The sequence below is a fragment of the Capra hircus genome, chromosome 17 (genome assembly GCF_001704415.2).
Source record: "Capra hircus breed San Clemente chromosome 17, ASM170441v1, whole genome shotgun sequence".
Classification (NCBI taxonomy): domain Eukaryota; kingdom Metazoa; phylum Chordata; class Mammalia; order Artiodactyla; family Bovidae; genus Capra; species Capra hircus.
In genome coordinates this window covers 7,087,905-7,113,218 of record NC_030824.1, presented here as the reverse complement: position 1 = coordinate 7,113,218, position 25,314 = coordinate 7,087,905, and the positions used below count along the sequence as shown (strand labels likewise).

Genomic DNA, 25,314 nt, shown 5'->3' with positions numbered 1-25,314 from the left:
ATTGCCCTGGTTGAGAATTTGGGGTTTAGGGGAAGATGATTAGAGGAGGGGTCGGGAAAGGGTGACATTGGAGCTTATAACTAAACTAAGGGACTGTGAGCCCCACAGGCCTCTGCAGGGGGAGCAGAGGGAGTTTGGAGTGCCTGTGGAGAGGAAATCCCACTGGTGTATGAGGGAAAGGGGTGTGGGGTGAGCTCAGCTCAGAGGTGGGCAGGGGCCAGGCGAGGAACACAGATTTTATTCTAAGTTACAGAGAGAAGGCTTCTTACGTGATAAAGGTTTACAAATATGAATCGGGGGACTGTAAGACGTGTGTTTGGCCTCTATCCATGTGTGTGGCGTTTTTGTTTGTGACCGCACCGTTTGACTTATGGGATCTTAGTTCCCCAACCAGGGACCAAACCTGGGCCGTGGCAGTGGAAGCGTGGAATCCTAACCACTGGACCACCAGGGAATGCCCTACTAGTGGGCTGTTTTAAAGCCTGTGATCAAAGAGGGCTGATAACAAAGTGAAAGGCTTGCTTCACTATGTAGACCAGGTATGGCCCTTCAGCCCCTGCAGGAACCTGGGTTTGTGGCACTGTTTCCTGGCTGGCGGACGAGGACCCTCAGTGTGGGTGGTGTGTTTCCAGAGAGGACTGTTCTGTGAACTCTGCTCGTTTTCTCACTGCAGGTACAAAGACGGCCAGGACCACATTGGTGAGCACAGGGATGATGAGAGAGAACTGGCTCCCGGGAGCCCCATCGCCTCTGTCTCCTTTGGGGCCTGCAGAGACTTCTTCTTCCGGCATAAGGATTCTCGGGGGAAGCACCCCTCCCGGAGGCTGGCGGTGGTCAGGCTCCAGCTGGCCCATGGCAGCTTACTCATGATGAACCACCCGACCAACACTCACTGGTACCACAGTCTCCCGGTCCGAAAGAAGGTTCTGGCTCCCCGGGTCAACCTGACATTTCGGAAAATCCGGCCTACTACAAAGTGAACAGCGTTGTTAACAGCGAGTGCTTCTGTTGGCTCCTTCGGGCCCCACTCCTCGAGGGAGCTGCTGTTTCTTTTACCAACAGGGAACACGGAACGGGTTTCACCCAAGCGCAGGGCTTCTTATGGGTACAACACAGAACTCAGAGAAAGAGGACATTGGTGTCATACTGGTGAATTACGAAAGAATACCAGATGATGTTTTTCCTAACAAAATGATTCTTTTATTGCTATAATACAGCAGATACAAAAGGTACCTTTAGCAAATACATAAATCAACAGTTATTATGGCATAAACTATGAGTTTGACTCGGGTTTTTGCAAAAAGAAGTGACTGTAAATAACTGAATGCTAGAAATAAGATTATTTGGCTGCTAACTAACGCCTAATAATTTACAATGTGAGGAAGCCACCCTTAAGTCAGGGGTAGAGAATGTGCCAGGAGATCATTCACATTTATGGCCGTAGCCGTGGCTCAGTCCCTGGCCTCTGACCAAGGGTCTGCTTACAACCAAACGTTCAAAGGAGGCACTGTTCACACCCGGCACCTCTTTGATGGCAGGTTTCAGAGTACATGGCGGCAGAAGGGCAGGTGCACAAAGCTACGGCTTGGTCAGGCAGGTGAAGGCCACGCGACCTGGGCACGTGTTGCCCCAGGCTTGGGTATCACGGGGACGCCCCTTTCACCATCAGAGCTGGGGTCTGCGGCAAAGTCGGGAAGGGACATCTGCGGGAGCAGAGCAGAAGCTTCACGCTGCTCCTTTCTCCCTGATGCTCACGGTCTGGAGAACCTTCACAGTCCATAGCAGGACTTCCCAGTCCTCGGGACGCACACACCTGGCCCGGTGGAATGGGGACTGCCCAGGCCTCCGGTGGGTTCAGCTGACGCCAAGGTCTTGTCTGGGAGTGTCACCAGCCCGCCCACCGGGGGAAGCATGGTCCTCAGCCTGACCTCAGGTGACCTGGATGCACCTGATTCCAAATCTTACCTCTGAGGAGTCAGTCTGGATTTGGTATCCTTTCTTTTTTAAAGAAAAAAATCTAGCTAAAACAGAGATACCGCTATGTCCTCGAAATTCCTTTGGCCCTGGGCTGCCTTCATGAGACTTACCTGAGGATGGGGGAGGATGATCAGATGGGGCCTTCTGCACGAGGTACTGGAAACCAACACGTGTAGAATATGGGTCTAGGACAGGATGATGGGGCTAGGTGTCAGCCGCCGTTGTGTGTTTCAAAAGTTTTCTTAAACTTCTTTCTTCCTTTTTTGTGGGATGGGCTGGACTTTGATGGCCATGGAATTGAACTCTTCACTTTACAGATGAGGAAACCGAGGTGTGGAGAGGTGGCGGCCCCGAGTGAGGTCTGCGCCCTTCCTTCTGAATCCAGTCCTCGCGCGGAGGCCAGGATTGTCTGTCTGTTATGGCCCCCGGCTTCACCTGTAAACCTCAGGAGCTCCACGTGGGCAACAAATAAATGGGAGAGAGTAATGGTCCGTGGTGGGTCCTGGCGTGAGAAAGGGTTTTCTATGGAGGAGGGTGGTCGTGGGTACAGTGCGGAGGCCGCCAGGTTCTGGCTGTCTGGGCAGTTATGTAATAAGTGGTGGCCACACCTCTCAGAGTCCAGGACACGCAAGATGACAGCAGCAAGGATGGTCACTTGTCACTGATGAAGTAGAGAAAGAATTCCCCTGAGGGGCGGGTTTGGCAGATGAGCTTTCACTACATATAAAGACTCTGAAAGGTTAGAAAAAGACATACAAAAGGGGAAGGCGGGTGTGCGCCAGGCGTCTTCTGAATTGTCCCTTTGCTCTCCATTCGGTCACTTTGGAACAATCAGAGCTTTGCAAAAATTGTTCATGTGACTCCCAGATGAGGTCTGTTTTCCAGAAGGGACGTGCTACAAAAGCAGTTGAGAGTGAAAGGCACTTTTTTTTTCTTTGAAATTGTTGCCTTTAATGATTTCACTAATTCATCCGTTTTCATGGGCCTTGCTTGCTTATTAAAAATAAAAGATCTACGCTGAAGCCCTGGAGGATCAGACAGATAACTCCCCTTTGAGAATACCTGATGCATCAGAATATATTAAAAAAAGGTGGCTTCTGGAGTCTGCTTCCTTTTAATTACCTGTATCGGATGAGTGACAAGACACGGTCTAGACATACATGGTGCCCGGTGCCACCCTGGTGCCCACGGGCAAGCTGTGCGGGGAGGGGGTAGGGGCCTCATCTGGTGTGAATCGGGGCCGCCAGTTCCTCTGTGGAGCCTGCTCTTACACCACACCAGAAGGCCGCAGGACTCTAGTGGGGCTGCTCACACACGCCACACACACGCACAGACACACAGCGCTGGGACGGTGCCGGCGGCTCTCCAGCCCTGGGGCGGGGCAGGGTCATTCCTCAGACTTGTACTCCCGACCCTGCGGCTGCACCTTGGAGAGGACACGCTCATAGAACAGGAGGTAGGCGCTGGAGGACAGCACCTCCTGCAGGCTGGCCTTGCGGACGGTGTCGTCGGAGACCCATAACCACTGGCTGCTGGCAGAGACGGGGTTCTTGGCCGAGGGCGGGGAGCGCCGGTAGGTCACAAAGTGTCCAGAGTGCATGTCCCCATGGTGGACGACCACGGCCATCAGCTGGAAGAGGTATGTGGAGGAGCTGAACGGTAGGAACAAAGGCCAGTGGTTTACAAATACAACGAGGAAGGTTTAGAGGCAAAAGCAAAGAGCAAGAGGACCCTAGCTGGATTCAATGACAGGGGACTGATGATGGTGCAGCCTTACAGCTGGACGCTATACAATCATTAAAATGCAGACGTCCACTGACTGGCTGGTGGGCCGTCCAATTCTGTCAGTGTACCTACACTGTGTGGTATATACACACGAACACACACCTTTACAGAGAGAAAAACGAAGATTTAACTGGTGGCCTCTGGGCGGTGTCCCAGAGGTAGGATTCCTTTCTTTATACTCTGTGTACACACTTTCTTACATTTGTACATGTATACACACATACCCACAATATTTACGATTTTGGACTTCATAATTCTTATTTTTAAAGCAATCAGTGAATGAGGCTTGTGAGTCTAAGGAGCAGCTCACCTGTAGTCAGGAACAGCTGGGAGGGGGAAAGGCATGGGGGTCGGCAGCGCAGGCAACAAAGATGGGGAACAGGCGCCATTCATGAAAATCTGTGTTTTGGGGCCCCCTGGGTGATTGCGAACTGCAAGAGAAAAAGGCCCAAGGCGATTAAGATGAGCAGCGGCTCTGGGTAAACAAAACGTGGTTTTTGCTTACCTTGAGATTTAACTCCCTGATAAGGCTACAAAGGAAAAGCAGATAACTTGATTTTGTGCTATGTTGATTCATAAAACTTCCTACTTTTTTGTTTCCACCTGCTTTACTCCCAAACAGAAAAACTGTATCCCCCTCCCAGCCTCCTGCTCACGGTGACAACTCTGTGGATCTTTGAGATTTCCAGGCCTGGCTGCTGAAGACAACGTGTCAGAGCCAAGCAGTGGCCCGCTTACTGGCCTTCTGACCAAAACTGAAGCTTCTCGACCTTGAGGCTCTGGTCGCCCTCTGTGGGCGCTGTCCTGGGCACTTGCAGGATGCTGAGCAGCACCTCTGGCCTCTGCTCACAGCAGCGCCTCCTCTCCTGGCCTCAACAACCAAACACGTCACCAGCCCCAGCCCGGTGCCCCCTGGGGGCCAGACTCCCTGCTGAAAAGCACTGATCCAAACATTCTCTCTTCTCCGACTGTCAGCTTCTGAGGAGCGGCAGTCAGAGACAGCGGGGATGTGTTCACGGGCGCAGATGAGATAATTAAGGAGATGTTTACACTTCCTCTCCTTTCAAGTGTCATATTTGGGGGCCTTTAACACTGCCCAGCTACACTGTTGGCCTCTCTAACCACCCCGCTCTGAACACTAGCAGACCTGTGCCCCTACCTGGGAGAGGAGACAGTGAGGCCAGGAGGCCCTTGATTTAGAACTGGGCCCTCTTCCCACCCCTGCTGCTCTACTCTCAAAGTTAATCCGCGGATCTGCTGAGAAGGGACAGAGCTCCGTCCCCCTGCGAGTGATGTCCTGCCAGGCCACGCAGCTGGATGTAAAGACGAGTAACAGGAGTGAGGGGCGGGGACTGCCCTGGCGGGCCAGTGGCTGAGACTGTGCTCCCAGTGCAGGGGGCCCAGGTTTGATCCCTGGTCAGGGAATTAGATCCCACATGCCACAGCTAAGACCTGGTGGGCCAAAAAAAAAAGAACAAAAGCAGTGAGGGGCACTAGGTGGGGAAAGGCCAGGGTGCAGGGAAGACAGTCCTGGCTTGACTAGGAGCAGCAAACGGGGTGGAGGGTTGTGGAGGGAGGGTGGAACAGGACGGGATGTTCAGGCTTGGAGCCTTTAAAGTCAGTGCGTTTTCCCTCATTAATGAAGAACTAAACACATTACATACAAGACCTTTACAAAACTGCCCCACACTCCATTCCAGTTCCAGATGCCCCGTCTGGCACACAGCCTCTGGGAGCCTCGGTTCTCTCTTGAGTGAGACTGAAGGTGATAATAGCTACCTGGCTTCACTGGTGCCTGAGTCAAGGATTAACCTCAAGGGAGGATTGTAGTGGGATCGGATAAATCAGCAATTCAGTAAAGAAGCAGCAACCCAAGTAAGATGCTTAGGCATCTTCAGCCAGGATACCACCTCCTCACATTTCCTGTCTAAAGGAGGTGATATATGTATACCTATAGCTGATTCCCTGGTGGCTCAGATGGTACAGAATCCACCTGCAATGTGGGAGACCAGGGTTCGATCCCTGGGTTGGGAAGATCCCCTGGAGAAGGAAATGGCAACCCACTCCAGTATTCTTGCCTGGAGAATCGCATGATCAGAGGAGCCTGGCAGGCTATAGTCCACAGGTCACAAAGAGTCGGACACAACTGAGTGGCTTTGACACATAGCTGATTCACATTGTTGTACAGCATAAACCAACACAACATTATAAAGCAATTATCCTCCAATTAAAAATTGAATATATACACTAGGTGACTGTATGGGGGCAGAAAAGAGAAGAAATTCAGTGGAATGAGGTGAGTCAATTATTATTTAGCCAGAAGATCAGAAAGCAACCTTCCACCCTCCTGCCTGTGTGTTTCCATCCGTCATAGAGCTTTTAAAAACTAGGCATCACTGTATCATTTTAACCCCTTTTATGAACCCCGCCTTCTCTCACCCCCAATCCTGTGCCATCGGGCAAGCCTGGCCCTGGTGGCACCAGGGCCCAGAGGGTCCCTCTCTCTGCCCCTTGGACACGCACCTGACTTGGAGGCTGCCGGCCCGTCCTGCAGCTCCAACGCGGGCCCTGCCTTCTCACACCGCTCGGGGCCGCGGTGACCGGGCTTGTGTCCCAGGAGGTGGTACTTGTAGATGTCCATCATCAGGAACTCGCCGAACTGCACGTGCTCGTGCCGCTTCAGGGGCGTGCCCTGGCTGGACCAGCTCAGCCGCTGGAGGTGGATGCACAGGCACTGCGGGAGCTGCGGCGGGAGAGACGGAGAGTGGAGGGCCAGAGCGGGACCCAGGGGGCCTCCAGAGCAGAGCCAGACCTGGGGGTCCTGGGAGCAGAGCCGGATCTGGGGGGCCTCCAGAGCAGAGCCAGACCCGGGGGTCCTGGGAGCAGAGCCGGATCTTGGGGGCCCCCAGAGCAGAGCCAGACCCGGGGGTCCTGGGAGCAGAGCCTGATCTGGGGAGCCCCCAGAGCAGAGCCAGACCCGGGGGTCCTGGAAGCAGAGCCGGATCTGGGGGGCCCCAGAGCAGAGCCAGACCCAGGGGTCCTGGGAGCAGAGATGGATCTGGGGGGCCCCCAGAGCAGAGCCAGACCCGGGGGTCCTGGAAGCAGAGCCGGATCTGGGGGGCCCCAGAGCAGAGCCAGACCCGGGGGTCCTGGGAGCAGAGATGGATCTGGGGGGCTCCAGGGACAGAGCCAGACCCGGGGGTCCTGGGAGCAGAGCCGGGTCTGGGGGCTCCGGGGACAGAGCCAGACCCGGGGGTCCTGGGAGCAGAGCCGGGTCTGGGGGCTCCGGGGACAGAGCCAGACCCGGGGGTCCTGGGAGCAGAGCCGGGTCTGGGGGCTCCAGGGACAGAGCCAGACCCGGGGGTCCTGGGAGCAGAGCCGGGTCTGGGGGCTCCGGGGACAGAGCTGGCCAGGTGTGCGGCATAGGCTTACCTTCCCCAGTTTTAACTGTTTGACAAATGTGGTCCTCTGGTGTTCCACCTTCTCCCCATTCAGCGTCCCTTTCGCCTCAATCTGAAATAAAGGAAATATCTCTCTGAAGAAATTCTTAAAACAGGACCCTCAGAGAGAGCAGAGGGCCAAGCTGGAGTTACCCCAGCATTCACTGGGCACTTGGCATCCATCCATCTGCTGAAGGAACTCAGCTGCCCAGATATTTGCAAGTTGGTTTCACTGTTTGAAATGGGCTTCCCTGGTAGCTAAGCTGGTAAAGAATCCACCTGCGATGCAGGAGACCCCAGTTGGATTCCTTGGTTGGGAAGATCCCCTGGAGAAGGGAATGGCTACCCACTCCAGTATTCTGGCCTGGAGAATTCCATGGACTGTATAGCCCATGGGGTTGCAAAGAGTCGGACATGACCAAGAGACTTTCGCTTTCATTGTTTTAAAGAGGATGACATGGTTGGATGGCATCACCAACTCAATGGATATGAGTTTGAGCAAACTCCGGGAGATAGCGAAGGACAGGGAAACTTGGCATACTGTAGTCCATGGGGTCGCCAAGAGTTGGACATGACTTAGCGACTGAACAGAAGCAAGAGTCATTAAACAATTGTGACCGTGGCAGCAAGAGAGACAGAGGCCTCAGTGAGACTCCGGCACTGGCTGCCTGTCATCTGTTTTGTTTTGTGTCTTCAAACACTCTTTCCCATACACTTCCTCTTAATTCAGAGGATGACATTCCTGGGGCAGTTGGGCAGGAGTGAGACAGGTGGGCATGGAGGGGACTGTAGCAAATTGGAGCAGGCATGTCTCACCTCAAAGCATATGATTCAATTTTTTTCCTTTAAACATTCTGTGAATGAAACAACTCATCTGGGAAAAAGATATAGTCTGTGGGCTGCCAATGTTCTAAGCAAGTGAGGTGGAGGTGGCTGTGGCTGCAGGGAGCCTCTGGGCCAGTCAACAGAGCTCAGGGCTAAGGGTATGCGAGGCCCTGTATCTGGACACAGGGGCCAGCTTGGGAGATGGCGGCCAGGGCTAAAGTCATACCTTTGTACAGTTGTCACAGACGACATCCCGCACGGATTCCGATGAGATGAAGTGGTGAAGGCAGTGGTCCAGGGTCAGGGGATGACCCTATGGCACAAGAAGCACTTTCACGAATACAATTCAAGGGGAGCTGGACTGACACTGTTAACAGGGCGAAGCCCAGAGCTTTATTCTGCTTAGGTAGGCTGCGAGGCTACAGACACAAGTGGGTGTTTCCCGAACAAAATGGGGAGCTCAGAGCATCCTAGATTTGTAACTCTGGACGGATTCCAGGGTATGAGGACCCAATACTGCAGAAAAGTACGCGCTTCCGTGCTGTTTTACGCATCTCTGAACTTGAGAGGTGTCTGTATATGTATTCGAAAAAGCCAAAATTTCTGCAGCAAGAGAGAAACCACCTTCTTCTTCTCCCAGACAGGTCGTGGTAACCACAGATTAAAACTAAGACAGGTTCAACTAACTATGTGTCTGAGTCATGTGCAGTACCTGAGTTACACAAGACGCCTCAAAGCTCTTTCAGATTCAGATGTCTCTGAAACAAATTCGAAATAAACCAGAGGTCGGTACGTACCCATGTGGCAGCTGGAATACTGAGTGATAGACTGTCGAAGGTATCAAATCGAACGGGACTCTGAAACATGAATTGCAGGAAATACAGAAAGGACTGAGGTTCAATTCAAAGTTTTATAAGTGGGAAGATATATGCCTATAAAACAGTTCCATATTTACACACCCAACAGTAACAGAGTCAAATGTAATATACCTACCGAGAAGCAAAGTCTATTAAGAACAACTTTGTAAACATAAGAACTACAATAATACTAAAGGACAGCTTGGAAAAACTGTACAATAATATACCTGACCCAGCAAAATGAGGATATTATCTTAAGGAAATAACCATGGACAACATAACTACAAGGATGTAGTTATCACAGCACCATTTAAAACAGCAAAACACAAATGGGTGAAACTTCTAGGGAATGATAAAGTACATTATATCATGTCCACATAGAGTGGAATCCTATATTTAAAATACTGTAGTAGAAGTATACATGATTACACAGAAAGATGTGCATGTTTAGAGTTCCTGCTTTGGGGACCTCCCTGGTGGCCCAGTGGTTAAGAATTTGCCTGCCAATGCAGGACAGATGAGTTCAATCCCTGATCCAGGAAGAACCCACATGCCATAGAGCAACTAAGCCCGTGCACCACAGCCCCACATAGCCAATGCTCTAGAGCCCATTCTCTGCAACAAGAGAGGCCACCGCAATGAGAAGCCTGCACACCACAGCAAAGAACAGTCCCTGCTGGCTGCAACTAGAGACAGCTCACATGCAGCAATGAAGACCCAGCATCGCCAAAAATAAATAATTAATTTTATTCATAAATAAATAATAAATGACAAAATCGATAGAGAACTTATTAAAAAAAAGATTCAACATCATTAGTCACTCAGTCATGTCCAACTCTTTGAGACCCTGTGGACTGTAGCCTGCCAGGCTCCTCTGTCCATGGGATTCTCTAGGCAAGAACACTGGAGTGTGTTGCCATGCCCTCCTCCAGGGGAGCTTCTCGACCCAGGGATCAAACCAGCGTCTCTTACATCTCCCACACAGGCAGGAGACATGGAAGTTCTCATGATAAGTCCAATTAAAAGCACAATGACAGGAAAAAAAAAATGAGACACCATGTTGTACACAAGAGAATGGCTATAAATAAAAACTTAGATAATAAGTGTTGGTGAGGATGTAGAAAAATTTGAAACTTCATTCACTGCTGGTGGAAATGGAAAAATAGTCTCGCAGTCTCTCAAAAGGTTAAACTTAGAGTTACCATACGAGCTAGCAATTCCTCTCCTAGGGAAATACTAAAGAGAGATCAAAACATGTTCCCACAAAAATATGGGAACTATTCATAGTCGCATTATACATAATAGCTGAAAAGTAGAAACGACTCAAATGTCCATCAACAGACGACTGGGTAAACAAAATGTGGCCTAGTAGTACAGTGGAATAGTACTGGCAATAACCAGGAATAAAGCGCTGGTACAGGCTACAGCATGGAAGAACCCTGAAAACATTATGCTGAGTCAAAGAAAGTCTCAGGGCACCAGACAGTGTACGATTCCATTTATATGAAATGTCCCGAACAGACAAATCTACAAAGACAGAAAGCAGATTAGTGGTTTCCGAGGGCTGACAAGTGTGAGGAGAAATAAGAAAGGAAGCAAATGGGTACAGGGTTGGTTTTTTCATGTGTGTGTGGTCGGGGGGATGATAAAAATATTCTAAAACTGACTGAGGTGACAGCTGTATAATTCTCTATTTTTGCATCATGTTCAAAATTTTACATAATAACATTTTAAAATCTCAGAAACAATACACACACCAGAACTAAACAAAACTAAACAAACCAGCCCTAGAATCTGTTGTGTTTACCAAGAGTATAGACCCAACCTTAGGACTCAAAACCCTGCCAATCCACAATGGGTGTGCTGCTCCTGGTACAGAAGATGCATCTGAGAGTCAACTGGTATGTCAGCACTCAACAAACGTGGGCAGTCAGCTGACTGTGCACAGAGACCCCAGAAAGTCACAAAAGCCAGACGCCAATGTCAGTCCGCACACTCTGGTTCCTGCATGAATCTTAAATAAAGCCTTGCCAGAAAACATCAGGCACTGGTGGTGTACTTACCTGGTGCTCACAGTGTTTGCAGACCATGTTACTCGTGAGTCGTCCGTGAAAAGGATGCTGAGACTTCCAGTGGTTGGACGCAGGATGCGGTGACCCTGAAACACAGAACACCTTTGGATAGGCCACCTCTAGCTCTTTGGCACCGACCTCAAAATTCACCCTCCTTCTTAGTACGTGGTACAAACACCCTCTTCAGAAAAAAACATTTCTGGGCTTCCCAGGCAGTCCATTGGTTAAGACTCCAGGCTTTCACTGCACAGATATTGGACCTGATCCCTGGTCAGGGAACTAAGATCCTGCATGCCATGAGGCAAGACCAAAAGAAAACAAAGGCAGGAAAAAAAAAAACGACTTCTGAAAACACCAGAATGAGCAGGTTCTAAAGAACTGGGGTTTGGAGGGGTAGGATGGGGGTCAGTGGAATAATCACAGCGGTGTGGTGTGCCAGTTAGAACCACGGGCAGAAGACAGGCCGGCCTGGGCTGGGTCCTGGCTTGCTTCTTTAGTCACCGGCCCAGAGCCAGACTTCATGTTTATAAGCCTCAGTTTTCTGGAAATGGGGATAATTATGATTCCACTATGCCCCACACCTGGGGCTTCCCTGATGGCTCAACAGGTAAAGGATCCGCCTGCAACATAGGAGACATGGGTTCAATCCCTGGATTGGGAAGATTTCCTGGGGAAGGAAATGGCAACCACGCCAGTATTCTTGCCTGAAAAATCCCGTGGATGGAACAGCCTTGTGGGCTACAGTCCAATGGGGTCACAGAGCCAGACACGACTGAGTGACTAAGCGCGTGCCCCACACCACCAACTTCACAGAGCAAGCTTCTGTGAGGTATTATGGTGATTGGCACACAGCAGGGACCCAAAAGATAACTGTTCTCATTACTACCAATGCGCAAAGGAATTGACGTGTCATTTTCTTAAGAAAACAATGATTTCCTTCTAGGGAGGCCTGGGATCATTTGCAGGAACAGCTGGCCACAGTGGAAACGCTGAGGACATGGCAACTTCGCCTTATTAAGTTACAGGACCAATTCAAGAAGGTAGAGAGACCACCGTCTGAGGCAGAAACAGGTCCATTAAGCAGAAACTGAGCAGGACTCAGCTGTGATGGAACACTCGAGGTGCTCACTGGGGGGACGGTTTAGAGCTGTTTCCAAAACACAAGTTCCTCTCAAAGGCACACACTCCAAGTCGGGATGGATGTCACCGGAAAAAAAACATTCTTTTTAGAAAACATAAAGCAAATTACTGTCCTGTCGAAAAGGTACACATCTCACGTTACAGTTTAAGGGCAACGACTACCTCTGGTGCGGCAGGTGATCTGTCTGGGAGTTATTTCTGTCTGCTGCTGCAGGGGAAGAAAGAGAAAGAGGCTGAAAACCCTACTGCTCTCCCTCTGGCCACCCACCCTCAATCCCCTCTTAAATCTCTCATTTCTGTCCTGACTGCCCTGTTCAAAAATCAACTTTAAGCTACGCTTCCTAAAAGCAGCCTTAACTGTGCTCTCTGACTGATTTCTGTACCTATTCCTTCACCAAATGCAACTGAACACCTTTCCTCTCTGGAATATCTGCACCACCCCCCGCCCCTCCTTTGACTGGTTAACTTTTATCAACTCCCTAACAGTTACAATGTGCCAGGGAAATGAGATTCATTGAGCATTCTTGTGGCTCCTTGCTCTCCTGTATTAAAAGTGGGGGGGGGGGCGGCGGGGGGAATACACTCTTTCCTCTCAAGGCCAATGCAAATTGCAGCAAGGGATTGCTTTCAAGAACTTCAACACTGCTAAGCACAGTCACTGCCTGCCAATTGTGACGTTTCAGACCCTCCCCCAGCCTCACTCCCACTATTGGCTTTTGATCAAATTTTACTTTTCAGTTTAAAGTTGTAGGAAAATCACACTTGTGTCCCCTGGACCTGCTCAATGTGCACAGACCACACTGGATGTACTGAGAGTGTTAACGGTTTACCTCCAGGGAATGCACATCAAACAGATGTGTGACCCGGGGCTGGCGGTCCCGCTCATCCTCCAGTGACGAAGTGATCACGTGGAATAACTCGTGGGCGTCCTGTCAAGAGGGCAGAGCACTGTTCAGAGTGGCTGGAGAGGCCGGGCAACGTCAGAACCACCGCCGTGCATACCACCAGGCAGACCCTCTATGGCTAAGCTGGGTAGAGTTTGCTTTCCAGCTTCTCAAGACCCAGTGCGTTCAACAGAAACGGCTATAAAAGTGGCTGGCGGACCTGATCACTAACAGTGAAGGCGTGGACCAGGTCCTGTGCTAGATGCTCTGATGTGCTCAGACAGGAAGGGAACCACAGACAGATGCGCTTTCTCCCCCACCACACATCGCAGCGCCATGCGGCTCAGTGTCAGACCCTGGAAACACTCCCCAGGAGCATCTGGGACCCAAGGGGGTCCTTGACAGAAGAGCAGGACTTAAGGAATGTGGATAACAAATGTCACCTGTCACATCAGTAAACAAAGGATGGTGTGGCCACCAGACCAGCGGCCCTCCAGTCGCCCCCACTGTGCACCCTGAGGGGATTCAGGATGGAGAAAAGCAGGATATGGGCCCGAGATAGCTAAGGTGCGCACTGAAGGAATGATTTCAATGAGCCCAGATGTGTGCATCTTCCCTTACGTAGAAAAGTACTTAATTCATTAACTTGGGAAGTCCAGTTTTTCTTTAACAGTAATCTTTTGATGTTCTGACTACTGTTTTTTTTTTTTTGCAAACACTTGATATATCCTGGCTCCTCCCTTACCTCTTCGGAGAAGCCCCCAGAGCTATCTGAGAGGCTGTCTCCCTGCTTAAGGACTACCTTCAGTATGCCAGCCAAATAAAACCTGATTCTCAGCTGTAAGGTTGTACGTTTTTGTTTTCAGCCAACAGGTATCTGATGTCCTGAAGGACTAAACTCCAGTCGCTCTCTCAGTTTAGAGAAATGTGAATTGTAGCTAAATAATTCCAGTTACCAGAGGAGGATTACAAAAGTAGTTTCTAAATGGAAAAATATTTTGACATGTAATGGATTAGTCAAGAAGCATCATGAGAAAGCAGAGATACTCTCAACATCGTGTTTAAAAAGTAACACATACATGGCTTCCAATTAAAGTGGAAATGGAGACCATCTTTAAAGAAAAGGGGAGTGAGAAAGCCTTCCCACCTCACTTTCCTGAGTTTTTAAATGCCTCTCACTTCAGCCCCACAGTTTGGGGAGCCCAAAGGCTCTGGTCCAGGGGATGGACAGTGGAGGCGGCAGCGGCCAGCACAAAGCTGGCCAGGGCCAGCCTGGAACATTGGCGGACAGGAGGAGGCACTGCCGGAAGTGTGCACCCACGGGGGTGAAACTGTCGGTCCCCAGACCTTCACGCTCTCAGCCCCAGCGCTGTCCTCCGGGGAAGGGGAGGAGAAGGTAGAGCCACTCACCTCTCTCTGAAGGCCTCACATCTCCCCATCAGCCACTGAAGTGTAAAGTCACTAGAGAACTAAAAAGATCTCCCCCCCTTGGCAACAGTGTGCCTACGCCCTGTCCTGTGAAACTTCCCTGTCCCCAGTCACAATCTGGTCTCAGGACACTCAAGCTGTCTGAAACGTCACAGAAACATCTGCGCAGGCCTGGCCACTAACTGCGAAGTCAATGCTGGCATTTACTCCTCCTGCTGCAGCGATGCAGCTGTTTCTGGAGCTCAGGTCCCAGCTGATGAATGGGAAGGACTCTCCGAGGAAACCTGTTTTGAATATTGTGTTCACCTGCTCTTCAAATGAAGAAATCTGCCATCGGTACATTCTTAAGACGTCCAACAAGCAGCTTGCATCCAAGACCTCTTCGTCAGTGACCTCTTGGCAGGATAAAGCTGGAATCAAAAGAGGCAACACAGTTATTAAGTGAACCAACACAACAACTAGCCAAGAAAACCTGTGCAGAAAGATGTGTCAAAGCTAATTAAAACAGAAGGACTGGAAAATTCACCCTGGAATTATATCTCTTTTGTTACTCTTCCTTGTAGCCTTACCCAGTTAGGATGCTGGTAGACACCTGGAGTTTCCTGAATGAATGTAATTTTTCATGTGGCCGCAGCATTTAGTAACCAACTTTCAGATATCTGAATTACTATTATCAACAGAAACTTACTGTTGCAAGATTCATGTTGAATAAAATGATTTTAACTCTCAACTTGGAGGGACAGGAGGGCCCTTAAACATCCAACTGGTCCCACCCTACACTTTCTGCCTATCTCCTTCTCTACAGGACTGTCCCAGGACCACCAGGCCTTGTTTGCGTTAGAGTTTCTGACTCTTGCTACAAAGCATCAAGCTCTATGAGGCAGCCTGAAAGAGTCCTCTGAATGGTTTACTTTTCTTTTTTCTGTCATTGTTGTTTCTGGTCGCGCCACCTGGCTTTTGGGATCTTAACTCCTAGAGAAGATATTGAACCCGGCCTTGAGCAGTGAAAACACAAGGCCTAACCCCTGGACAACCAGGGATTTCAATCTGAGTAGAATCAAGCCTAACAGATACACAGAAAAGTTTGATAAGCTTATGAATTTATACTGCAAGTAAATCTACATCAGGGGTTGGCAAACTTTTTCTGTAAAAGGTCAGCTAGTAAACATTTTAGGCTTTGCAGGTCTCTGTAGCAACTACTCAGCTCTGCCACTGTAACACAAAAAGCAGTCACAGATGATAGATAATATGTAATATTATATAGATATGCAATATTATAAAGATGGTATGTAATAGTATATATTACATAGATATATAAGTAATATTACATAGATAACATGTAAACAAATGGACATGGCTGTGTTTCTGCTGCTACTGCTAAGTCACTTCAGTCGTGTCCGACTCTGTGCGACCCCATAGATGGCAGCCCACCAGGCTCCCGCGTCCCTGGGATTCTCCAGGCAAGAACACTGGAGTGGGTTGCTGTGTTTCAATAAAGTTTTATTCACAAAAACAGGTGGCACGCAAATTTGGCCCCAGGGCCAAAGTTGATTGATTCCTGATCCTGACTACCCTCTTCCCTGAGCATATTATTAAGGACCAATATATCACACTGAATCAGCACTGCCATGAGATAAAGAAGATAAAAATATAGGAGGAGCCTGCCTCTCAGTGCAGTTTCTGGGAGTTCAGTGACTCTCCAGATAAATTAAGCCGGTGTTTCTTCTCTGTGATTTGCAGTCAGTGAACTGGCAAGATGGCTGTGACCCTGAACACTGCCACCCCACGCATGTCGAAGCATGGCTGGTGACCTGAGGAGAAGCAGCAGCCTGGACAGCTGGCAGCCAGTTACTGGTGCAATAAACCCTGGCATCAGACCCTTACCCTACCCGTCTGAAGAGGTATTATTCCTTCCCTCTTCCTCCTAGAGCCCCAGGCAGCCCTGTGAGCTTTTTCCCTCCCAAAGAACATCTGAACGTCCCCTTTAGCCCAGTTCTGCCTACAACACTGTGGGGCAACGCAGCAATGTCTACTCATTTTCCTGTCTCACAATCCAGCAACCTGACTTTCTCAGGATCTGCCCAGGGAAACAAGTGACTGTGTGCTTGACAGCCATGTACAAGGAGGTTCACTACAGCCAGTTTATCTAGACAAGGCACCAGAAGCCAATAGCTAAGTGGACGGGGGACGTGGCACAGCTGCAAAGGTGCATGAGGTTTTGCAAACCACATATGTGATACGGGATTAAGAGTGAAAATATATTTTTTTAAAAAAACTCTTAAAAACTCAAAAACAAAAATACAGAAAACTGATTTCAAAAATGGATGAAAGATTAAAATAGACATTAAAAAAACATATAAATGGCCAATAAACACATGAGAAGATGCTCAACGTGACCTATGATTAGGGAAATGCAAATCAAAGCCACAGTGACATCACTTGCACACCTACTGAGGTGGCTGTTATCAGAAAGACAGACAGTAACAGGTGCTGGTGAGGACGTGGAGGACTGGAACGTCTGTGCAAAGGGAAGGGAAAAGGCTATAGCCGCTGTGGAAAGCGGTGTGGCGATGCCTCAAAGTATTAAATGAACTGCCATCTGATCCAGTGAGTCCCCCAAAATCAAAAGCAGGGGCTCAAACAGATATATATGTCCACCAACGTCCACAGCAGCACTATTCACAATGGCCAAAAGGCAGAAACAGCCTAAATGCCCACTGACCTATGAACGGGTAAACAAAATGTGGCGTGTACATAATACACACGCACACACACACACACTGGAAAGTCGCTCATATTCAGCCTGTAGGAACGACCTTCGGACACATGCTCCAGCGGGGATAAGCCTCGAACACATCAGGCTGAGTGAAACAAACCGGGCACAAAAGAACAGATATATTGTATGATTCCACTTAAGTAAGGCACACAGTCAAACTGACAGAGACAGAAAGCAGAAGAGCAGTGACCAGGGTCTGGGGGTAGTAGAAAATAGGCAGTTACTGTTTAATGGATGTAGAGCTTCAATACGGAAGATGAAAATGTTCTGGAGGTGAACAGTGGTCACGGTTGCCCAACAGTGTCAATATACCTCTTACTACTGAACTGTTTACTTCAAAATGATTAAGATGCTAACTTTTAAGTTAGGAATATTTTATCACAATTTTTTAAATGGGCAAAGGATATGAGCTAGTAGTTCACAGAAGACAAAATACATGAGACCAGTAAATTCAGAAAAAGAAAAAAAACAGTGAATGAGGGAGAGATATGTGTATGAAACGGCTATTTCTCTAATGCACATAAGATTATTTGGTCATAAAAAAACAGAGAAAATAATATACCATTTCTGTGGGTAGGTAGAAATGCAGTTAAATGCACAGAAACAGTCTGGAAGGTTACACTTATCTTTTGCTTCGGGAAGGAAGGAGGGGAACAGGGCTGGGATAGTGGTAAAGAGAACTTCAGGCCTCTCTGGAATGCTTTAACTTCTCACAAGGAGAATTTATTCAGGCTTTATCACGAAATTAAAAATCATATTTATAAAAACCAAAATAAAAGACACTGGGCTGGAAGAAACACAAGCTGGAATTAAGATTGCCGGGAGAAATATCAATAACCTCCGATATGCAGATGACACCACCCTTATGGCAGAAAGTGAAGAGGAACTAAAAAGCCTCTTGATGAAAGTGAAAGAGGAGAGTGAAAAAGTTGGCCTAAAGCTCAACATTCAGAAAACGAAGATCATGGCATCCGGTCCCATCACTTCATGGGAAATAGATGGGGAAACAGTGGCTGACTTTTTCTGGGCTCCAAAATCACTGCAGATGTTGACTGCAGCCATGAAATTAAAAGACACTTACTCCTTGGAAGGAGTTATGACCAACCTAGACAGTATATTCAAAAGCAGAGACATTACTTTGCCAACAAAGGTCCATCTAGTCAAGGCTATCGTCTTTCCAGTGGTCAAGTATGGATGTGAGAGTTGGACTGTGAAGAAAGCTGAGCGCCAAAGAATTGATGCTTTTGAACTGTGGTGTTGGAGAAGATTCTTGAGAGTCCCTTGGACTGCAAGGAGATCCAACCAGTCCATCATAAAGGAGATCAGTCCTGGGTGTTCATTGGAAGGACTGATGCTAAAGCTGAAACTCCAATACTTTGGCCACCTCATGAGAAGATTTGACTCATTGGAAAAGACCCTGATGCTGGGAGGGATTGAGGGCAGGAGGAGAAGGGGACGACAGAGGATGAGATGGCTGGATGGCATCACTGACTCGAAGGACATGAGTCTGGGTGAACTCCGGGAGTTGGTGATGGACAGGGAGGCCTGGCGTGCTGCGATTCATGGGGTTGCAAAGGGTCGGACACGACTGAGCGACTGAACTGAACTGAACTGAAGAGGCAGAAGCAGAGAAGGCAGCGTGTGGCAAGAGGACAACACCTAACCCTCCGTTGTGATAGCACCCAGCCTGCGTTAGGACACCCATGTGGACATGTCAGGTTTTCACAGTCTTTGGGATGGTAATCTTTTTTGTTGTTAAACAGGGCAGTAAAAGAAAAGAGTTTCAAGTTGCCTCTTATGTAAAAGAGAACTTGCTTTTCATAAAGGTTTCTGGTCAAAGTGAGATCATACCTCAGGTTAAGCAACACTCAGCTGACTGTTTTCAAAATCCAACTTTTTTTCTAATAATACACAATCATTATTGAAAGTTTTAGTCGGTTTTTTTTCATCTTTTAAAACTGTCACCTGTAGCATACCAAAATATCCATGGCTAACGTTTTGGCCTTTTTCTGTCCACCCTTTATCTGTGCGCATTTTCGCTTTCCTGAAGTCAAATTATACCATATTTTGTATCCTCCTCTTTTAAACTTAATAAGATAGCCGATGCCTCCTCCCAAACTAAAACTAAAACTAAAACACTTCAGAAAGATGATTCTTAATGGCTGTGTAACATTCCATTGCTGGCTTAATCACCCTACTGCTAGATAACCACATTCTTCCCTTGCTCCCCAAACCCCCATTACACAAGGTGGTGGAAGTCTTTGCTCATACACTCGGCCATCCATACCCACTTGTTCCATGTCCTCAGAGTCTACCAACCAAAGATTGAAAATACTCAGGGAAAAAAATTCCAGAAAGTCCCCCAAAGCAAAACTTGAATCTTCCAGGCACTGGCAACTATTTACATGGAATTTACATTGTCTGACACGACTGAGCGACTTCCCTTTCACTTTTCACTCTCATGCATTGGAGAAGGAAATGGCAACCCACTCCAGCGTTCTTGCCTGGAGAATCCCAGGGATGGGGAAGCCTGGTGGGCTGCCGTCTATGGGGTCACACAGAGTCGGACACGACTGAAGCAACTTAGCAGCAGCAGCAGTACATCATATCAGACATTGTAAGTAATGTAGAGATTATTGAAAGTTGATGGGAGGATGTGCACAGGTTATACACAAACACTACGACATTTCACATAAGGGGCTTGAGTATCTGCAGGTTTGGGTATCTGCCTATAGGGGTGTACAGATGCTGCAGGAGGAAAAACCAGTTCTACAGTTAAAAAAAAAAAGTGGTTAAAAACAAAATGAGAGGAAGCAACTTAGATGTCCACCGACAGATGAATGGATAAAGTTGTGATACATATATACAATGGAATATTACTGAGCCATAAAAAGGAACTGAGTCACTTGTAGTGAGGTGGATGAACCTAGAGCCTGATACAGAGTGAAGAAAGAAAGCGAGAAACAAATACTGCATATTAACATATATCTATTATGAAATCTAGACAAATGGTACTGATGAACCTATCTGCAGGGCAGGAAGAGAGACACAGACGTAGAGGGTGGGCTTGTGGCCACAGTGGGGGAAGGAGAGGGTGGGACGGACTGAGAGAGTGGCACCCACATACACACTGTCGTGTGTAAAACTGACCGCTAGCGGGAAGCTGCTGCCTAGCGCAGGGAGTTCAGCTCAGTGCTCGGTGACGACCCAGGGGGTGGACTGGAGAGTGGGAAGATGGAACTCAGGGCTGGAAAGGAGGCTCAAGAGCAAGAAGACATCTGTGTGCACATGGCTGATTCGTGCTGTTGTCCAGCAGAAACTAGTACAACGCTGTAAAGCAGTTACACTCCAATATATTTTTTTTTAATGAAGTTAGATTGGTGGCTTCCTAAAACCTTTACCAAGCCCATGTACACGGTGGCTTTCCAACCTCAGGGCTAGTACGGGGCCATTCCCAAACTTGCCTGCCCTGGGAACAAACTCCACTCCCAGCTAGTATAGATCGCAGTCCATTGAACTACTAGGTCAAATGGTCCTGGGTGTTTTGCAAACTGCTACTATGTGGTTCCAAACTGCCTTCCGCCAAGGCTGTCCCAAGTGACACCACTAGCATGTATGAACGTGTCACCCAGGGGCAGGTCAGGATTGTAGATTTGCTTTTGAATCTCTGCTGACAGGCCAAAAAGCAGTACCTCACTATTATGCTATTAATATTTCTTTGATGGTGGACACAGTGAATATTTACTTTGCTTGTTTTATTTGTTAGATACATCCTATGTGTTAGTCATGTCCAACTATTTTGGGACCGCAAGGACTGGATTGTAGCCCACCAGGCTTCTTTCTCCATAGGATTCTCTAGGCAAGAATACTAGAGTGGATTGCCATGCCCTCCTCCAGGGGATCTTTCTGACCCAGTGATCAAACCCGGGTCTCCTGCATTGCAGGCAGATTCTCTATGGTCTGAGCCACAAGGGAAGCCCAGATACATCCTGTCTCTACCTAAATATAATCTGTATTATTGCTTTTGTGAATTACCTCATTTCCTAGGGTAAGATACTTTTTTTTTAACCTTGATGTTTTTGAAACTGGAGTACTTCTTACAATCCAAATGCTTAAATGGCAGTGGGGTTTTTTTTCCTTCCTTAAAAAGCTATTACTAAACTGACAATTTTTAAAATAAATGATTACATCTTTGATTAAAAAAAAAACAAAACACAACAGCCTGAGTGTATCTATTGGGCCCTTAGGGCTTTTTTCATAAGAATGTGTGTGATTTTTTTTCCTAGAGGAAGGTTATTAACCCTTCGCCTGCCATCTGGGCTGCTGCTTTGAAAACGCACACAATCCCCTTTCCATTTCCAACTCAGTACCTTTCAGGAGGTGCAACAGCGTCAACGATAAGTACTGGTGTTGCGGGGGCTCCTTGTGACTCCCAGTGTACTGGGTGGTGAACTCTTCCAGCCACTTGATGAAGGTGGGGCAGGCGGACAGGCCCTGCAGCAGGGAGTTCATGAAGCAGGTGTTCCCCAAGTTGACAAGGCCAGGCACAAGCCCTAAGTGAGGGGGAGAAGAGAACAGCACATCATACTGGACCGGCTCTTTGTTCCTCTCCCATCTGGATCCCAGAGCTCCTGCACCATGGCCTTGGGCTGGAGACCCCAGTCTCAGAAAGCCCTCATCCACAGAGCCCAGGGGGCCAAGCTTTCCGTCCCAGCCGAGGCCTGGCCCTGACGATGCTCCTTCAGGAGATCGTAGGCTGCAGAAGGGCAGGTCGTGGCCACGTGGGACTTGTGAAACTCACCAGAGCACCACAGTGTCTGGCACAGCCTGGCTTACACTAAATGTACAGAAACACTTAGTAACCTCTCTCTCTCTTTCTCTCCCTCACTCTCTCTCTCTCCTTTGTTAAGAAAGCAATGTTTCTCACAACAGAAGAAAACAATCGTTTTGTTCTTGCTCCCTCAGGACAATGATTTTGTTCTTATAATCAGTGGAAAAGACACTGCTCCTGCCATTCTGATCAGTCTTTCTGCAAAGAGATTAACAAGATCTGACATACTTCCCTCTTCTGCTGAAACTGAAAACAACAAAAACAAAATTTTTATCATGAAAGTTCTCAAACATCCACAAAAGAAGAACAGATATCTAATGAACCCCAATAACAACCATCCCCAAATTGAACAATGATTCAGGATGGGGTGGGAGGTGGAAGGGAGGTTCAAGAGGGAGGGGACACATGTATACCTATGGCTGATTTATGTTGATGTATGTCAGAAATCAGCACAACATTGTAAAGCAACTATCCTCCAATTAAAAATAAATAAATTTTTAAAAAATGATCAATATTTTGCTACATCTGTCCCTTTTATATATTTATTTTGGCTGAATTTTAATCAATATAAGTAGAGCAACACTGACAAAAGGGGGCATTTTTAAAAATAAGAAAATAGATTTTTTTGTTAATGAAGAAATGAACTTGAAACATTTACTAGTGACTAGCAGCCATTTGGTGAAAGCACAAAGGCATCACACAATTAGGCAGCTGTACAGCTGAAAAACACAATGGCCATAATAATGAGGACGTTTAGACAATTAAACCACTTGAAATTTCTCATTACGAAGCATGTCTCAAACTCATGCCCTTAGTGGGGGTGAAATAGAAATCTTTTTACTACAGGATATAAAATAATGAGTCATTAAAATTAACTTCTGCTTAAAAGCAAATACTGTTGACAAAATTGAAGACACAAGAGAACCATACATGTCCTCCCCCTTTGGTAATGTTTTTGAATAATGAAAGGTTTGGGTCGAGTCTACAGACTATGATGCAAAGGCTTCATTCTTACCTTTTCTACGCTTCTTTCTTTCTGTAATGGGACCCCAAATAACATAGATTCCTGCTGCAAGAGCAGCGGCAATTCCACCTATAACACCCCAGTTCTTCATGACTTTGTATCTAAAAAGGAAAATAAGTTGACTGTCTTTCCTCATGACAAATACAACACGTGTATATACAGGGACAGGTACATAGATATAATATTTCATCAGAATAACCCACTGGCCCACCAAATACCTAGCTTTCAAATTAAAGTAACATACAGTATAGGATATGTCTTGAAAATCTACAGACACAGATATTAGGATTTAAAACCTAAGTCAGAGCACAACCTCCCCAAGCCCCACTTCACTCGAGAGCGGGGTCCAGGGCTTTCCTCCTGCTCTCTCTCTCATTCTACCACCACACTGGCCACCGCCCCAGCCAAAGCCATGCTCCTGCCCCAGGGCCTTTGCCTGGCTGCCCTCTCTGCCCGGGGTGATCTTCCCCCAGGTCCCACTGCTTGGCTCATTCCCTCCCCTCCTTCCTTTTTTAAAATTATTTTTTATTTTTTTTCCTTGCCATGTGGCATGGAGGCTCTTAGTTCCACAACCAGGGATTGAACCTGTGCCCCCTGCAGCGGAAGTGCAGTCTTAACCACTGGGCTGCCAGGACAGTCTCTACCTCTCACATCTAACAAACTATTAGAACCTGCTCTCATGACATTTTACCCAGCTCTACTTTTTCTTTTCACCATAGTGCTCTCCACTTTCCAACATAACATTCACTGATTCACCACGTTTATTTTCAGTCTCCCTCAACTAAAATGCAAAGTCCCCGTGGACAGGGATCTTTGTTTTACACACTAACATATTCCAAGCGCTTCCAAGTGTTTAGATCACACAGTAGGTTCTTCACAGTATTTACTGAATGATTGGAGAAATACAGAAATGGATTTATCTTTTAGGTTATTAAATGGGGGGAGATCTTTATACAACAGTATAAAGATAGACGTATAAAGTATAAAGATAAATAGATGTATAAATAGGTCTTTATACAATCATATAAAGATCTTCTAAATATTTATTAAATATTAAATATTTCTTCATTTGAAGCTTGACTTCAACACTGAAGTTACTCTTTTACTACAAATAAAGAAATTTCACCAGCAGTTTAAAACACTGTCTTCACACACAGTTATGTATTTCCACTAAATAAGGCAAACAATATATATAGAACCTATGCAGGAAGTGGGGGCTGAGGGTAGCCACAGTGCTCAGCTCTGAACCTGGAGCCCGTGGGAGGAGGGCAGACAAAGAAGGCACATTGGGATCCTGGCAGGACTGGGGACTCATACTATCGGAGGTCCTGACGGGAATGGGGGATCTCAACAAGCCTGGGAGCCTTAACAGGTTAAGGGGTCCTGATTGGTTTAGGAGCCCTTGCAAGATAAGGAGTCACTAATAAGGGATACAGACTAAGGGATCCCTGGCAAAACGAGGGGGGCGGGGCGGTGAGAGGAAGAAGGGTACTGACAAAATGGGGTGGGGGGACACTAGCAAGCTCGGGGTACTCTAACAGGGTTGTGAGAATCATGGCAGGTTTGCGGGGCTGGGCAAGGTTTGTGAAACCTAGCAGGCCAGGAACTGACATAACTGGGGAGCCCAGAAGAACTGGGGGTATCCTGATAGGATGAGGGAGTCCAGGAAGTCCTCCGAGGCGCTGAGAGCTCCGAGAGGCCACTCACGGAATTCGGGGCCTTGACAAGCCTGAGTCTCCCTGGAAGTGCTGGCGACAGTGACAGGGCTGGAGGAGACACTGGCAGGTGGAAGGACGGGGGTGGAGGGGGCACTGATAAAACTGGGGGCCCAGCAGAACCGGGGAACGCGGACAGAATCGGCGTTGCCTTGAGGCCCTGGAGGCCCGACGCCCCCACCCCCGCCGCAGGGCCTGGGCCTCCAGCCCTGCCGACGCAGACGTCTCCGGAATGCCCACTCCGGCCCCGGGGACCCTGACTGCAGCGTGGAAGAGCCTCCACAGGCGCCCCGGCCCCGGCCTCCCCGGCCGCCCCGCCCCCCAGAGCTCACCTGACGGCGGCCCCGGTCCGCAGGAAGCGCTGGATGGCCCTGTCGGCCGCGGTCATCGCCGCCGAGGCCCGGCAGCTCAGCATCGCGGCTGCGCGGGAGGCGAGCCGCCGCCCCCGCCGCTGTCGCCGCGGCCGGACCCAGGCCTCCGAGGGCTCCCAAGGCGGCGGAACCCGTGGCCAAAGTCCCAGCTCCTCCGGGGAGGGTAGACCGAAGGACGGCCTGCCAGAG

The 25,314-nt window shown here is 48.3% G+C and overlaps 2 protein-coding genes across 9 annotated transcripts in view; one reads left to right on the top strand and one right to left on the bottom strand.

Moving 5' to 3' along the window:
* Window positions 1-1,273, top strand: part of ALKBH2 (alkB homolog 2, alpha-ketoglutarate dependent dioxygenase) — a 5,207-nt gene extending 3,934 nt beyond the window's left edge. For all 6 annotated transcript variants that reach the window (XM_013970771.2, XM_005691590.3, XM_013970768.2 and 3 more), the window contains one exon: window positions 674-1,273. In XM_013970771.2, coding sequence (XP_013826225.2) covers window positions 674-870 — 197 coding nt within the window. In that variant the 3' untranslated portion in view covers window positions 871-1,273. The remainder of the gene's footprint in view (window positions 1-673) is intronic.
* USP30 (ubiquitin specific peptidase 30) lies at window positions 1,176-25,314 on the bottom strand. Of its 3 annotated transcripts, none has more exons than XM_018061089.1 (13): window positions 25,087-25,307; window positions 23,031-23,140; window positions 21,555-21,737; window positions 14,715-14,818; window positions 12,927-13,025; window positions 12,259-12,304; window positions 10,948-11,042; window positions 8,825-8,884; window positions 8,254-8,340; window positions 7,195-7,275; window positions 6,286-6,505; window positions 4,073-4,193; window positions 1,176-3,629 (listed from the first exon to the last, which is right to left on the bottom strand). In XM_018061089.1, exons 1-13 carry the CDS (start codon window positions 25,167-25,169, stop codon window positions 3,365-3,367), a joined length of 1,554 nt encoding a protein of 517 aa, XP_017916578.1. In that variant the 5' UTR covers window positions 25,170-25,307; the 3' UTR covers window positions 1,176-3,364. The 3 variants fall into 3 exon arrangements, with proteins under 3 accessions (XP_017916578.1, XP_017916580.1, XP_017916581.1); XM_018061091.1 differs by lacking the exon at window positions 25,087-25,307 and adding an exon at window positions 24,747-25,018 and having other exon boundaries at window positions 3,106-3,629; XM_018061092.1 differs by having other exon boundaries at window positions 3,510-3,607; window positions 25,087-25,314.